The sequence below is a fragment of the Geotrypetes seraphini genome, chromosome 6 (assembly GCF_902459505.1).
Source record: "Geotrypetes seraphini chromosome 6, aGeoSer1.1, whole genome shotgun sequence".
NCBI classification, from domain to species: Eukaryota; Metazoa; Chordata; class Amphibia; order Gymnophiona; family Dermophiidae; genus Geotrypetes; species Geotrypetes seraphini.
The window spans coordinates 154,956,456-154,972,968 of NC_047089.1; the positions used below are offsets into that span (position 1 = coordinate 154,956,456).

Sequence of the window (16,513 nt, forward strand, 5' to 3'; positions counted from 1 at the left end):
TCTAGGTTGATTGCATCATTATTGTACATTACAGTGGTGCCTCACACAACGAACTTAATTGGTTCCAGGAGCAAGTTTGTTATGCGAAACGTTCGTTATGTGAAACGCGTTTTCCCATAAGAATACATGTAAAAAAAAATAATTCGTTCTGCAGCATAAAATATGCTAAGATGACATAAAAAAAGATAAATTTTTGGTTATTATTTTTATTTAGATACATCTAAAAACATAATTGTTTTTTAAAACAACACACATTTTTTAAATTTAAAGACAGACTAAGTAGAGTCTAATTTTACAGTGAGAGAGGGCAGAGTCTCAGCGGCAAAAACTGGGACTTAACTGTTCATTTTTTTTTTTTTTTCTACCGTGTTTCCCCGATGATAAGGCAGGGCCATCAAATAAGACAGCCCCCCCTTTTTAGAAAAAAATGTAAAATAAGGCACCCCCCCGCAAATAAGCCACCCACCGATACCTGCGCTTACCCGAATCGGGTGGTACGGTGGGTGACTCCGTGTGGTCCCTGGCACCCCCGCCACGATCGGGGCAAGAGGGAGCTCAAGCCCTCTTGCCCCCCCGACTCCCCGACACGATCGGGGCAAGAGGGAGCCCAAGCCCTCTTGCCCCCCGACTCCCCGACACGATCGGGGCAAGAGGGAGCCCAAGCCCTCTTGCCCCCCCCGACTCCCCGACACGATCGGGGCAAGAGGGAGCCCAAGCCCTCTTGCCCCCCCCCCGACTCCCCGACACGATCGGGGCAAGAGGGAGCCCAAGCCCTCTTGCCCCCCCGACTCCCCGACACGATCGGGGCAAGAGGGAGCCCAAGCCCTCTTGCCCCCCCCGACTCCCCGACACGATCGGGGCAAGAGGGAGCCCAAGCCCTCTTGCCCCCCCCCGACTCCCCGACACGATCGGGGCAAGAGGGAGCCCAAGCCCTCTTGCCCCCCGACTCCCCGACACGATCGGGGCAAGAGGGAGCCCAAGCCCTCTTGCCCCCCCGACTCCCCGCCACGATCGGGGCAAGAGGGAGCCCAAGCCCTCTTGCCCCCCCCGACTCCCCGACACGATCGGGGCAAGAGGGAGCCCAAGCCCTCTTGCCCCGCCGCTTCCCCAACTCCCCGACAATATCGGGCCAGGAGGGAGCCCAAGTCCTCCTGGCCACGGCGACCCCCTAACCCCACCCTGCACTACATTACGGGCAGGAGGGATCCCAGGCCCTCCTGCCCTCGACGCAAACCCCCCCTCCCCCCAACGACCGCCCCCCCCAAGAACCTCCGACCGCCCCCCCAGCCGACCCGCGACCCCCCTGGCCGACCCCCACGACACCCCCAACCCCCTTCCCCGTACCTTTCTGTAGTTGGCCGGACAGACGGGAGCCAAACCCGCCTGTCCGGCAGGCAGCCAACGACGGAATGAGGCCGGATTGGCCCATCCGTCCCAAAGCTCCGCCTACTGGTGGGGCCTAAGGCGCCTGGGCCAATCAGAATAGGCCCGGGAGCCTTAGGTCCCTTCTGGGGGCAGGGCCTGAGGCACATGGTCGGGTTGGGCCCATGTGCCTCAGGCCCCGCCCCCAGGAGGGACCTAAGGCTCCCGGGCCTATTCTGATTGGCCCAGGCGCCTTAGGCCCCACCAGTAGGCGGAGCTTTGGGACGGATGGGCCAATCCGGCCTCATTCCGTCGTTGGCTGCCTGCCGGACAGGCGGGTTTGGCTGCCGTCTGTCCGGCCAACTACAGAAAGGTACGGGGAAGGGGGTTGGGGGTGTCGTGGGGGTCGGCCAGGGGGGTCGCGGGTCGGCTGGGGGGCGGTCGGAGGTTCTTGGGGGGGGCGGTCGTTGGGGGGAGGGGGGGTTTGCGTCGAGGGCAGGAGGGCCTGGGATCCCTCCTGCCCGTAATGTAGTGCAGGGTGGGGTTAGGGGGTCGCCGTGGCCAGGAGGACTTGGGCTCCCTCCTGGCCCGATCGTGTCGGGGAGTCGGGGGGCAAGAGGGCTTGGGCTCCCTCTTGCCCCGATCGTGTCGGGGAGTCGGGGGGGCAAGAGGGCTTGAGCTCCCTCTTGCCCCGATCGTGTCGGGGAGTCGGGGGGGCAAGAGGGCTTGGGCTCCCTCTTGCCCCGATCGTGTCGGGGAGTCGGGGGGGCAAGAGGGCTTGAGCTCCCTCTTGCCCCGATCGTGTCGGGGAGTCGGGGGGGCAAGAGGGCTTGGGCTCCCTCTTGCCCCGATCGTGTCGGGGAGTCGGGGGGGCAAGAGGGCTTGGGCTCCCTCTTGCCCCGATCGTGTCGGGGAGTCGGGGGGGGGCAAGAGGGAGCCAGGCGGAGAGAGGGCAGTTAACGCAGTGCCTGCGCGGAAGGATGCAGCTCGGGCGACTTCGTTGTGTGAAACGAAGTTCGTTGTACGAATCAAGACATAAAGTTCGTTGTGCGCAGCGTTCGCTGTGCGAGGCGTCCGTTATGCGAGGCACCACTGTATTTTATATTGGGGTTGCTTTGTCATGTAACTGTGGTTGAATGTGATTAAATGGTGGTCAGACTGGGGTTTGTGTAGTGAGTGAAATGTCTTTTTGAGTAAAGACTGGATCTAGGATGTGAACCATAGAGTGAGTCGGCGAAGGGACCATTTGTTGGAAGCCTAGGTCTACTAGTGAAGTGATGAAGTCTGCTGGGGCTCCAGTTTCATATGGGTAGTTTGTGAAGTTGAAGCCTCCAAGTATGATTATTTGATTGTATGTGATGACCAGTTTGCTTAGGATGGACAGTAGGTCATCTAGGATGGTCATTAGAGAGTGCAGTGCTCTGTATATCAAGGTGAAGGTTAGATCTATGTTGTGACCCACCAAGAAGGTGAGGCACTCTAGCTTGTTTAGTGTTATCACATCTATTAGTCTTGGGTTGAGTTTGGACTTATTGATGGCAGCTACTCCTCCACCTCTAGTGTCAGTGCATGAGCAAGTTATTGCTTGGAATCCTGGAGAGCACAGCATACCCAGGGTAGTTCTGTCATTATCTTTGAGCCAAGTTTCAGTAATTAGGAAGGTGTCCCAGTTATTGTCTGTGAGGAGGTCATATAGTATAGTATCTTTGTTGTTTACGGACCTTGCATTTGCTAGTACCATTTTGAGGTTATTGGGTGTGGGTAAGGGAGGGGTGATGGGGATAGGCCTAAGGTATTGGGGTCTGCATGATAAGGATTTCCTGTGATGAAGGTGACAGAGGTCACCATATTGACCATGGCCTGTGATTACTGAGTTAGGGGAATACAATAAGTAGGAGAACACAGGTTGTGGAATTGGTATTATGAAAGCAATGTAATTTGGAATGGCTGTGGTGGCTAGGTTAAGGATATGAAGCTATAGTAGGATTTGGTTGGGTAGCAGGTGAGGTTTGTTGGGGTTAATTGGTAGGTGGTCTATATGTGTAATGTGTGCCTATGGAGCTTGGTTGAGGGGTGGGAGGGAGGGCCTAAGCCAGGTTCAATGTATAAGTATGGAGACCATCTTGAAGGGTTTCCTGGAGTTAGCAAATGTTATGTCAAAGGTGCAGTTTTATGGAAGTAAAGAGTCTCTGTTAAAAGTCAAAATAAGGAAAGATTTGGAGAGCAGCTTCCAGTCTGTGTTGCAGTGATTCTGTAAAGTCAGATTTAGGAGAGGAGTGCAGCTTCTAGTCTGAATTGTAGAGCCACGGGTGAAATTTGTGGATTCAGCTTTACCTGCATGGAGAATAAGCAGAAGGTGGTCTGCAGTTGACAGGCCAATCCCTGTGGTAATTGTTGGTCAGCCTGCAGAAACATTTTTGGAGCTTGAGATTGTCCCTGGATAATGTTGCTCACTTGCTTGGCAGGGGTTTGAGCGCAGGCTGTTGGGCATCTGTAGGAGGCTCAATGGTGTCTTGCAGCTGTGTTTTCAAACTCCCCACCTCCCCCTCTTTTTTTTTATTTTAACTTTCCACATCCATCGATCCACAGGGGTGTGGAGTTCAGTCAGACATCAAGTCTGACTGGCAACCCAAAGATTCAGCATTTGTGATTCATTCTGGATGAGGCAATGATTTATTTTCTTTTGCCAGCTACATTAGGGAGCTGAGGCAGGCTGCAGTACATTGCTAACACAAAGTAAGGCTGTTAAAGCCTGTGAGGTGAATCGGGGGGGAGGGGGGTGTCTGTAAATTGCAGATTTGAACATTTCTGCATGTTTGTATATGTTCCCCTAAAATCATAAAATTGTCGGGTTTTGGTTGGTTGATTTGCTGGGTTTTTTTAGTGTGTTTTTGGTGCCAAAAGTCTGATGGTGGCCATCTTGGATTTTAGCAATCTTTTTTTTTTCCCCCACAACATTCTTATACCTTCAAATCTTCTCATTTGGCCTCAAAACTGGTGGGGATGGAGTCCTCTGGCTCTTTTACCCTTAATACATGCCAGGATTGCACAAAATGTGAGCTTGAGGAGCGTCCTTGCACCATGTGCTGCACTGCACGGGAGAGGGAGGCAGGGGCGTCTGGCTCAGTCTTCCCTTTGCGCTCTCAGGCCTTAGATCAGGCAGCAGGCCCTTTGGTTCACACCATTTTCTTTTCTGGGCCCCAGAACAGCAGCCATTCTGTGCAGAAAGGTGCAGATGCACCTGTTCCCAAGAGACTCAAGTTGGAGTCCTCTTCTGGAGGCTCAGCTTTGCCTGGTTCAGCATTTTTATTCTGGAATTCATCAAGTTGATGTAGAAAGCATTTCAAGAGAGCTGTCCTGTCACAGCACTGGCTGGCAGCACTCCAGACATTGCACGTTGGGGCAAGATCTCCCAAAATATTCCAGCTTCACAGGCTACCGCTGACCAGCACATGGGAGATGTCACAGATACAGATGATGATTAGTCTCTCACTGTTCTCTTATTGTCTCGGGATGCTCCCACCCTGTCAAGAGAGGCAGGGCTCCAGTCTGGCGCTTTGGAACCCATCCTGGCTCTTGATCCGGGTGATGATTCCACAGTTCTACACTCATTCAAACCCACAACTTTACTGAATCTCATTTCCAAATCCCTTTGAGAGCTGAATTTGGACTCCCATCTGGTTCCTTCTATCTCCTCCTCCTCTATTGAGTGGTGTGAGGGTTCAGTCTTCAATATTTTCCTGGCATCCTGACATCAGTGTCTTACTCTTGGAGCAGTGGGATACTCCAGAGGGGTCTCTCAAGATAGTAAGAGCTGTAATTTGGCTGTATCCCATGACACATGAGTACCATCAGCTGTTTACTCAGCCCAAGGTGGATTTCTTGGTTGTGCAGGTTACAAAATATACCTGTCTCCTACATGACAGTGGCATGGTACTTAAGAATATGCCAGATCACCGAGTGGACACAGTCCTCAAGAGAGTTTTGAGGTGGTATCTTTGGAAATCAAGGAGGCCTCTACAGCTTCCTTTGTGACCAGTGCCTGTATTTCTAGGCTGCGAACTCTAGATCATGAGAGCTATGAGCCTGTGCTCCAGCTCCTTATATCAGGAGTTGATTATGTAACAGATTCTTTCTACAACATAATTCATGTCATGAGTAAAGTGTATGCTTACTCAATTTCTGCCCGAAGGATGTTATGGATCTAGCAGTGGGCTGATGATTCCACCTCCAAAGCAACTCTTAGCAGACTCCCTTTCAAGGGCAGTTTGGTAAATGACTGGACGATCTTATGAACTGTGTAATGGATTGTCAGCCTGAAACCTTGGTTGACAGCAAGTCCAGAGCATCTAGAGGTGCTGGGCGCTCTAAGTTTCATGACTTCAGGAGGTCTAGACCAGTGGTATTCAACCCAGTCCTCAGGGACCACCTGGCCAGACGGGTTTTCAGGATATCCACAATGGATTTGGATGACAGAGATTTTGATAACCTGACTAGCCAGGTGGTCCCTGAGAACTGAGTTGAATACCACTGGTCTAGACAGTATTCCTGAGTTGTGTCCCAGAGATACTCCCAGAGTTAAAGGCAGAGATTTTCCGAGTCCTGACGCAACCAGTCCTCAGCTCCCTGAGCTGCTCCCTCTTCCAAGAAAATGAAATAATACTAGGTCGGGAGCGGCCTCTTTAAGATTGAGGGCCAGCTCTCAGATTTTGCACAGGCATGGGCTTGGATTTGCTCTGACCACTGAGTTCTGGATATCATCCAGAGCAGCTATAAACTAAAATTCACTCGCCTCTAACAGATTGGTTTATGGATTCTGCCATGGGGCGCCTGGCAAAAGTGACCCAAGTGCAAGCCACTGTGAGAAGATTGTTAGACATTCAGGTCGTAGAACATGTGCCGCCTGAAGGCTTGGGCAGATACTCCATATACTTCATTGTGCCAAAGAAAGACTTCTTTGATTGAAAATCTATTCTGGACCTTACTCAAGTGAATGCAGCGCTCAGGGTCCTGCGTTTTTGCATGGACACAGTTCGATCTGTCATAATGGTGGTGACTCTGGGAGAGTTTCTGATCTCTCTAGATCAGACAGAAGCCTACGTGCATATTCCCATTTTTCCAGACCACAGAAAGTTCCTAAGATTTTCAGCCCTGGCAGCCCACCTGTGAAAGTTGGGGTTGCAAGTGCATCCTTACCTGGATGACTGGCTAATCCAAACCCCCTCGTCTGAGAGTCAGTGCATGGTGGATCAGGTGATCAGAGTCCTGGAAGGGTCTGGGTTGGATTGTGAATTATAGAAAGAGCCATTTGTCTCCAGCACAATCCCTGAAGTACCTGGAGATCTTGTGCGACACGGCTGCATGCAGATAACTGGCCTCCTGACCAAGCCAGCTCCCTCAGCATGGGATTGTCTTCAAGTCATAGATTCTATGGTAGCCACGATTGATGTGGTTCCTTGGGCAAGGCCCACATTCGTCCTCTCCAGCACGTATTCCTCACATGGTCTCCGCAAACATTCTTTACAGAAGTCTTTGCCTTGGATTCTGGAAGCCCAGGCCAACATGAACTGGTGGCTTTGCTCTGTTCCTCACCAAGGGCATGCCCCTCCACATAGCATCCTGGGTGGTCGCTATGATGGATACCAGTCTCATCAGCTGAGGAGCTCATTGCAGCTATTAGCCGATTCAGGGGCATTGGTCGCCCACCCAGAGGAGATGGTTGATCAATGAGCTGGAACTTTGAGCCATTCGGCTTGCTCTGTTAAAACTGCAGAAGAGTTTGGAAGGCCAGGTGGTTCAGGTCTTCTCGGACTATGCTATAGCTGTGGTCTAAGTCAGTCGCCAAGGGGGCACCAAGTGCCCCTCTGTGTCTGGAAGCCCACTTTCTTTTCAGTTGAGCAGAACACCATCTGCAGGCGCTCTCTGCGGCACACATAGCAGGAGTGGACAATGTCCAAGCCGACTTCATCAGCAGATAAACCTTGAATCTGGGAGAGTGGGCACTGTCAGAGACTTCCAAGCCATTGTTTGTCACTGGAGTAGGCAGCAATTTGACCTAATGGCTACGGCAAAGAACAAAAAGGTGGACAGATTCTTCAGTTGAAGCTGCAAGCTCGGAAGCACGAATCTGGATTCTCTGGTCCAGCCGTGGTCGCAGAGCGTGCTACTTGTACGTCTTTCCTCTGTAGCCCATGATAGGCCAAATTCTTCAAAGGATCACAAGTCATCAGGGGGAGGTCATTCTAGTTGCTCCAGACTGGCCATGCAATTGTGATACGTGAATGTGGTGTGTCTTTGGATGGGTCCTGGTCTCAGGCTATAGGGGCATCCGGACCTTCTTTCTCAGGGTCCAATAGGGGATCCGGATTGCTTTGTTATGGCTTGGCTCTTCAACTCAAAGCGTTAGCGCATAAGTGGTACTCTGAAGTGGTCATTACCATTCTCCTCAAGTCTAAGAAGCCAACTACAGACTCAGCCTATGCTAAGGTGTGGCAGACTTTCCAGCAGTGATGTACCCAGGAAAATGTGGAGCTGTTTTCAGCTCTGGTTTCTGTGGTGTTTGCTTTCCTCCAAGTCAGCCTTGACAAAGGACATAGAGTGGCTTCCCTTCAAGTCCAATTTGCCGGTCTCTCTTGTTTTAGGGCTCAAGACTGAAGAACTATGTTGGCGTCTCATTCAGACATTGCTGGATTTTGAAGGGTACACTACGCAATAGATCTTTGGTCAAAGCCCCATTCCCTTCTTGGGATCTTAACATGGTTTTGTGAGGCCTCAGCTAAGCTTCCAGCCGCTGAAGGAAGCATCATTGATAGATTTTGACGCTCAAGATGTTTTTTCTGGTGACTGTAACATCAGTGAGATGGGTCTCGGAATTCCAGGCTTTTTCTTGTAGGGAGACTTTACTTAAGAGCTCATCTAGATGGACTTCACACTCAAGGGCACTGGTCTTCCTGGGACCAGTGCCATTATATCAATCTACTGGAACTCAGAGCGATTTTCAATGCTCTCAAGACTTTTCAGCATTTAGTCTCAGGTCATGTCCTTCTAGTCCACACGGATAATCAAGTGGCCATGTATTATCTAAATAAACAAGGAGGAACAGTTTCTCCTTCTTTGTCAGGAGGCCTAGAAGATCTGGCAATGGGCGATTGCTCACATCTTCCTCAAAGCAATCTATGTTCAAGGGAAACAGATTTCATTAGCAGACAAACTTAGCAGAATTCTTCAACCTCACGAATGGATGATCAACTCTCCAGTTCTTCATCAGATTCCTCACATTTACCTGTTTGTGTCCCCTCTAAACCACAAGTTACCCCAGTTCTGCTACAGGTAGTACTTGCCTCATCGCCTGGACTTGGACACTTTTCTGCTCTATGCATTTCCTCCCATTCTTCTCTTCCTCAAGACACTTGTCAAACTCAAACAGGAATCGGCCTCCATGATTCTTATAACTCCTCGATGGCCCAGACAGCCCTGGTTCTCCCTTCTACTTCAACTCAGTACCAAGATGGCAATAACTCTCAATTTTCCCTCTCTTCTCACGCAGGGTCAAGGATCTCTTCTGCACCTCAATCTTCAATGTTTACTACTTGATACCTCTTGGGCTAAGCTCTGCTGATCTTCACTTTTCTCAGCCTGTTTGCTTCATCTCGGAAGCTTCCAGAAAACCATCCACACAGCAGTGTTACCAGCAAAAATGAACACGTTTTTCTTCTTGGTGTGTACGCTGCATCAGCAGAATCCAAAATCCATCTCTGTTTCCTCAGTATTGGATTATCTACTTCACTTGTCTGACTCTGGCATCAGATCTACTTCCATCTGAGTCCATCTCGGTGCTATCAGTGCCTTTCATCAACCAGTGGATAGCAAACCTCTCACTGCTTATCCTTTAATTCCTCCAGTGGTTTGTGATCTTAATGTGGTTCTTGCTAGATTGACGAAGCCTCCCTTTGAACCAATGTCTGCAGCTCATCTAAAATATCTTACTTGGAAAGTAGTTTTTCATTTCCCTATTTTCTGCTCAGAGAAGGGTTCCATCATAACAAGGTTGTACTTCACACTCATCCGAAGTTCCTACTGAAGGTTGTCACTGATTTTCATCTCAATCAATCAATTGTTCTTCCAGTATTGTTCCCTAAGCCTCATTCTCATCCTGGTGAAATGGTTCTTCATACTCTGGACTGCATTGGCTTACTATTTGCATAAGACTAAACCACATAAAACTTCTCCCCAATTTTTTGTCTTCTTTGACCCTAATACCGTATTTTCGCGGATATAACGCGCACCTGTGTAAAACGCGCACAGGGGTATAGCGCGCAGAAATCACGATGATATGTACCAAAACTTTTCTATACCGCGCTCAGGCATATAACGCGCATGATGCCCGACGCTCCTTTCGCCCGCCCTGACTTCCGTGCACTGCCCTGACTTTCCGTGCGCTGTCCCGACTCTCCGTTCAACCCCCTGACTTTCCGTGCACTGTCCCCCCTTGAAGTCCTGTCCCCCCTTGAAGGTCTGTCCCCATCCTGAAAGCCTGATGCCCCCCCCCGACGTCCGATACATCCCCCCCCCCCCCGGCAGGACCACTCGCACCCTCACCCCGAAGGACCGCCGACTCCCCAACAATATCGGGCCAGGAGGGAGCCCAAACCCTCCTGGCCACGGCGACCCCCTACCCCCACCCCGCACTACATTACGGGCAGGAGGGATCCCAGGCCCTCCTGCCCTCGACGCAAACCCCCCTCCCCCCCCAACGACCGCCCCCCCCCAAGAACCTCCGCCCGTCCCCCAGCCGACCCGCGACCCCCCTGGCCGACCCCCACGACACCCCCACCCGCCTTCCCCGTACCTTTGTGTAGTTGGGCCAGAAGGGAGCCCAAACCCTCCTGGCCACGGCGACCCCCTAACCCCACCCCGCACTACATTACGGGCAGGAGGGATCCCAGGCCCTCCTGCCCTCGACGCAAACCCCCCTCCCTCCAACGCCCGCCCCCCCCCCAAGAACCTCCGCCCGTCCCCCAGCCGACCCGCGACCCCCCTGGCCGACCCCCACCCCCCTTCCCCGTACCTTTGGAAGTTGCCGGACAGACGGGAGCCAAACCCGCCTGTCCGGCAGGCAGCCAACGAAGGAATGAGGCCGGATTGGCCCATCCGTCCTAAAGCTCCGCCTACTGGTGGGGCCTAAGGCGCGTGGGCCAATCAGAATAGGCCCTGGAGCCTTAGGTCCCACCTGGGGGCGCGGCCTGAGGCACATGGGCCAAACCCGACCATGTGTCTCAGGCCGCGCCCCCAGGTGGGACCTAAGGCTCCAGGGCCTATTCTGATTGGCCCACGCGCCTTAGGCCCCACCAGTAGGCGGAGCTTTAGGACGGATGGGCCAATCCGGCCTCATTCCTTCGTTGGCTGCCTGCCGGACAGGCGGGTTTGGCTCCCGTCTGTCCGGCCAACTTCCAAAGGTACGGGGAAGGGGGTGGGGGGGTCGTGGGGGTCGGCCAGGGGGGTCGCGGGTCGGCTGGGGGGGCGGTCGGAGGTTCTTGGGGGGGGGCGGTCGTTGGAGGGAGGGGGGTTTGCGTCGAGGGCAGGAGGGCCTGGGATCCCTCCTGCCCGTAATGTAGTGCGGGGTGGGGTTAGGGGGTCGCCGTGGCCAGGAGGGTTTGGGCTCCCTTCTGGCCCAACTACACAAAGGTACGGGGAAGGCGGGTGGGGGTGTCGTGGGGGTCGGCCAGGGGGGTCGCGGGTCGGCTGGGGGACGGGCGGAGGTTCTTGGGGGGGCGGTCGTTGGAGGGAGGGGGGTTTGCGTCGAGGGCAGGAGGGCCTGGGATCCCTCCTGCCCGTAATGTAGTGCGGGGTGGGGGTAGGGGGTCGCCGTGGCCAGGAGGGTTTGGGCTCCCTCCTGGCCCGATATTGTCGGGAAGTCGGCGGTCCTTCGGGGTGGGGGTGCGAGTGGTCCTGCCAGGGGGGGATGTATCGGACGTCGGGGAGTCGGCCGGGCAAGAGGGCTTGGGCTTCCTCTTGCTCCGATCGTGGATGCGGGTGCGGGTGGGAGCGCGTGCGAGCGGTCGTTCGGGGTGGGGGTGCGAGCGGTCCTGCTGGGGGGGTGAATCGGGCGTCGGGCGGGGTGGGAACTATGTTTAAAAACTTTTCTATACCGCGCTCAGGCATATACCGCGCGAGGGGTATGCGCGGTACGTAAAATCACGTATAACGCGCGCGTTATATCCGCGAAAATACGGTAAGTTGGGGCATCCTGTTTCCAAAAGAACGATTTCCAATTGGTTGGCTGCTTGCATCTCCTTCTGTTATGCTTAGGCCAGGCTGCATCTGGAGAGTCAGGTTCAGTCCATAAGATTTGAGATATGGCAGCTTAAGTAGCTTTTCTGTGCTCTACTCCTATTGATGAAATCTGTAAAGCTGCTACTTGGTCATCAGTTCACACATTCATATCACACTACTGTCTGGAATTTTATTCCAGACGGATGGTCACTTCAGCCAAGCAGTATTGCAAAATGTATTTATTTTCCTAATGGCCAACTCTCCCTCCATCCCATTCTAGTAAGCTAGGGAGTCCCACATGTGAGAATATGCTGCCTGCTTGTCCTGGGATAAAGCACAGTTACTTACTGTAACAGGTGTTATCCAGGGACAGCAGGCAGATATTCTCACAACCCACCCACCTCCCCTGGTTGGCTTCTTACCTGGCTTATTGAACTGAGGAGCAATGCACCTATGTCAGGCGTGAAGACACTCGTGCATGTGCGGTACAGTCAGTCGCAGACTTTCTAAAGTTCTTAAAGTGGCGATGCACTTTTAAAGCTGTCCTTACTAGGGCTTCATGGATGATCTCACCTACATGTGAGAATATCTGCCTGCTGTTCCTATTACAGTAAGTAACTGTGCTGTTTGTGCTTAGAGAACACCTGCTACAGGTAAGTAACTTTGCTTTTTCCTTCCTATGTTCTTGGGTTAATCTTTGACTCCTCTGTTTTTCTCTTCACACATCCAACAGATTTCTCTAACATCAACAAATTTGGTTCTTTTCATTTCTGAGAAAATAGTAACTTTATTCATACTCATCACTTCTCACTCTCTCAAATTATATTGCATGACCTGTCTTCTGCCAATGTTGCTACACTCACTTGGCCAACTCCCTTCTCAAGTCACTTCATTGGCTTGCTATCTGTTTCCAGATTAAGTTCAAACTCCTCTTACTGACTTACAAGTACAGTAAAACCTTGGTTTATGAGCATAATTTGTTCCAAAAACATACTTGTAATCCAAAACACTCATATCAAAGCAAATTTCCCCATAAGAAATAATGGAAACTCAAACAATTCATTCCACAACCCCAAAACTTTAATACAGAATACTATACATACTTGTATTGCAAGACCTCGCTCATTTAGAACAGTCACTACACTCTTGCAGTGTCAGAGAGAGAACCATCGGCTCAGTTGTGATGATGTGATGTGTGTATACTGTATGTACTTTATATTGCAAGACCTTGCTTGTATGTTTTGCTTGTCTTGCAAAACACTTACATACCAAGTTATCTGCATTCCAAGGTTTTTACTGTAGATTTATTCTACAGCTGCTTATATATCCCTCTTCACTCTCCCCTGTAATTTCATTCATCCAGTAAGTCTTTCTCATCTGTACTCTTCTCCCCAACCAACTCACTCTGTTCCTTCTATCTTGCTACACTATATGCCTGGAATAGACTTCTTGAGTTGGTATATCATGATCAGTCTCTGGCCCTATTCAAATCCAAGTTAAAGATCACTTTTTTGAGGCTGCTTTAATTGTTAACCCCTTATTCACCTGTTCATTGCTAATGTTTCATTCATTCCCTTAATAAAATCTCTCTAATCCTTTATTCTATCAAGCAAAGACTTTTCCTTACATTTTTGTATACAGCACTGTGTATATTTGTAGCACTAGAGCAGTGGTTCTTAAACTTGTCCTAGAGCAGTGGTTCTTAAGCTAGTTGTGTTTTCAAGATATTCTTAATGAATATGCATGAGGCAGATTTGCATATAATAGAGGTGACAAGCACGCAAATCTGCCTCATGCATATTCATTAGGAATATCTTGAAAACACGACTGGCTTAAGAACCACTGCTCTAGGACAGATTTAAGAACCACAGCACTAGAATAAATAGCGATAGTATCAGTTTCTCTAATATTTCAGAATTGGGTTTCTGGTTATTGAAGCTTAGAATTTTGGTTCAGAGATTCTAGGACTGGAGTTTGAATCTTTGCATATTCATGCTCTGTGAGAGCGTGGATGAGTCCATCTATCAATTTGCATCGAAGTTTACATGAATTATGAGCAGTTGTAACAAAATCATTAAAATAAATTCTGTTTCTTCTCCTGTTTTAAGCTTTACTGCACCTCAATAATGTTTGCCATACCATGAGGCTTATTGAGAATGGCAATACCTGCTTGAGTAATGGGGTCTATATAAATATAAATTGTTCACTTCATCACCCTTTTGACTAGAAATCTGTTTTTAAATAAATTAGGGGAGGGGGGGTTCCTTTTATTAACAAGCTTTTAACTCGTTTTGGAGTTGGAAGTCTATGGTGCATAATTTGGCCTTGGGAAGCGATAGATCATCCTCAAAGATGGAGAAATTTTCTGCTTGTTTGGTTGAGTTTATATGACTTCCTTATCGCCTCGAGGTCGTAGCCTCCTTTTAAATCCTCTAGCTTAGATCCTATGGGTTAAAGACTGGCTCAGTGGTAGACATCAGAGGGTGGTGGTAAATGGTACCCCCTCTGAAAAGTCGGAAGTGCACAGTGGAGTACCGCAGGGCTCGGTCCTGGGCCCAATCCTATTTAATATCTTCATACAAAATCTGCCTCAGGGTCTTCGGAGAAAAATTGCATTATTTGCCGATGATGCTAAATTGTGTAACATAGTGAGCGGAGATACCATGCCTGACGCTATGACACAGGACATACTTGTTCTGGAACACTGGTCTACTCTTTGGCAGCTGAATTTCAATGCCAAAAAGTGTAAGATAATGCACCTTGGTGGCAGAAACCCATGCAGAACCTACACTCTGAATGGTGAGACCTTGACCAGAACTGTCGCAGAATGAGACCTGGGAGTAATCATTAGTGATGATATGAAGGCAGCCAATCAGGTGGAGAAAGCCTCATCTAAAGCTAGACAAATGCTAGGTTGCATCCGGAGAAGCTTTGTCAGCCGAAGGCCCGAGGTGGTGATGCCGCTGTACAGGTCCATGGTGAGACCACATCTGGAGTACTGTGTACAGTTTTGGAGGCCACACTATCGGAAGGATGTGCTAAGAATGGAATCGGTTCAACGATTGGCCACCAAGATGGTCTCAGGGCTCAAGGATGTCCCTTATGAAGAACGACTAGGTAAGTTGCATCTTTACTCTCTCGAGGAACGCAGAGAGAGGGGTGACATGATAGAGACGTTCAAATACGTTACTGGCCGCATTGAGGTGGAAGAAGATATCTTCTTCCTTACAGGCCCTACGGCGACAAGGGGGCATCCGCTGAAAATCAGAGGCGGGAGATTCCATGGTGACACTAGGAAGTACTTATTCACCGAAAGAGTGGTCGACCGTTGGAATAATCTTCCACTTCAGGTAGTTGAGGCCAGTAACGTGACTGATTTTAAGGTCAAATGGGATCAACACGTGGGCTCACTTCAAAGAGGAACTTAGAGGGGAGGGTTATTTGAGTGGGCAGACTTGGGCCATAGGCCCTTTTCTGCCGTCATATTCTATGTTTCTATGGGGTGCAGCATGCTCTTACCCAGGATCGAATACTGTGTATGTCTGGGGGGAGGGTTAACTCCTTTGTTGGGGGAAGATTTTTGAGGCTGCCCAGGGGTCACAAGAGTATGGGCCTTTGCAGCGTTTGAGACCTTATGGTCGCCTGCTGTGTGCTTTTCTTTGGGGGGGGGGGGGATGTAACTTGCGACTTGGTTGGTTGGGATGGGTTAGGGGGGAGGGGAATAGTTCTATTCTGTTAAACAATATATATTATATTGTTGGATGCTGTTCTAGTTGACTTCACTCTGCTCATTGTTAAGTCTTGAATCCACAATAAAATAGATTTGAACATAATCTTTTTCTTGCAGGCTTGGAGAATGTCCCGTTTTCCTTTGGATTTGGTTCAGCTTCAGAAATATCATTTGCAGATTTGGCTTCTAATAGCTCTGGGGACTTTTCCTTTGGCCGTAAAGGTATGAAATGTTATTTTCTACCTGTTGATTTTTAGAGCAGATGTATAACAAAAGAAAAATCATCATATTCTAAATATTTTGGTAATTTTTGCCAATGATTTTCTAATTCTGAAAACTGCCTTCCTCTGGGTGATTGTGCCATCTGCATACATTGAGGCTCATTTTCAGGCACATAGAATTACAAAGTCACATATGTTACTGTGTAACTTTATAAATCTATGTGCTTTGAAAATGAGCACATGTGTTTAACACATTTGCATAGTTGATCAAACCTAAAAATGTCCTTAGCGTCCATACCACACCAGAACAGAACCTGTTGGATGTGTGTCAATCAGGCAATAGAGAAAAAATAGTTCTGTGTGAATCACCCCTTAAGGGTACCATCCAGCATTAAAATGCTCTTTCTCCAATGGATAGTGACAGACTGACTGCAGCTCCTGAACTGTTTTGTCTGAGGCAGCTTCTCCCCAGTTGGAAAACTGTCAGTAGTACAGAGCTCCTTAGGGATTGAGCTTAGGTGTGGGGGTGGAAAAGGAGGAAATAACTTTATTTTGGGTAACTGAAATTTCTGGATTCCCTCCTTCCTCTCTCACTGCTGATAATACTGAATGTAAACCTGTAAAGTGGCATTTCTGTTTCATTCCAAATGGAGGGTATGGCAATTACCCAGAGGAGCTCAGGGTTCCAACCAGAGGGGTCTCTCTCAGAGATAGGCTAATCAGGAGCAATGGTTTTGGATCCAGTTAATCCTGAAGAACTTGGGATTTTTGTAACATATGTAATTCTATAAAAAAATGTATAAAATAAGAGGATCTACTTAACGGTCAAAGACCAACTCATTCATCTCAGTATGTACCATTTGTACCATGCTTGTCTCTTAAAGTATGCTGACAACTATTGCTTGGGACCAATTACAAAAGTTTGGAG

The 16,513-nt window shown here is 49.7% G+C and overlaps 1 protein-coding gene across 4 annotated transcripts in view; it reads left to right on the forward strand.

The window, feature by feature from the left end:
* The window catches only part of LOC117362460 (E3 SUMO-protein ligase RanBP2-like), a 353,806-nt gene that overhangs the window by 285,517 nt on the left and 51,776 nt on the right, over positions 1-16,513 (forward strand). For all 4 annotated transcript variants that reach the window (XM_033948861.1, XM_033948860.1, XM_033948862.1 and 1 more), the window contains one exon: positions 15,482-15,586. In XM_033948861.1, the coding sequence (XP_033804752.1) occupies positions 15,482-15,586 (105 nt within the window). The remainder of the gene's footprint in view (positions 1-15,481; positions 15,587-16,513) is intronic.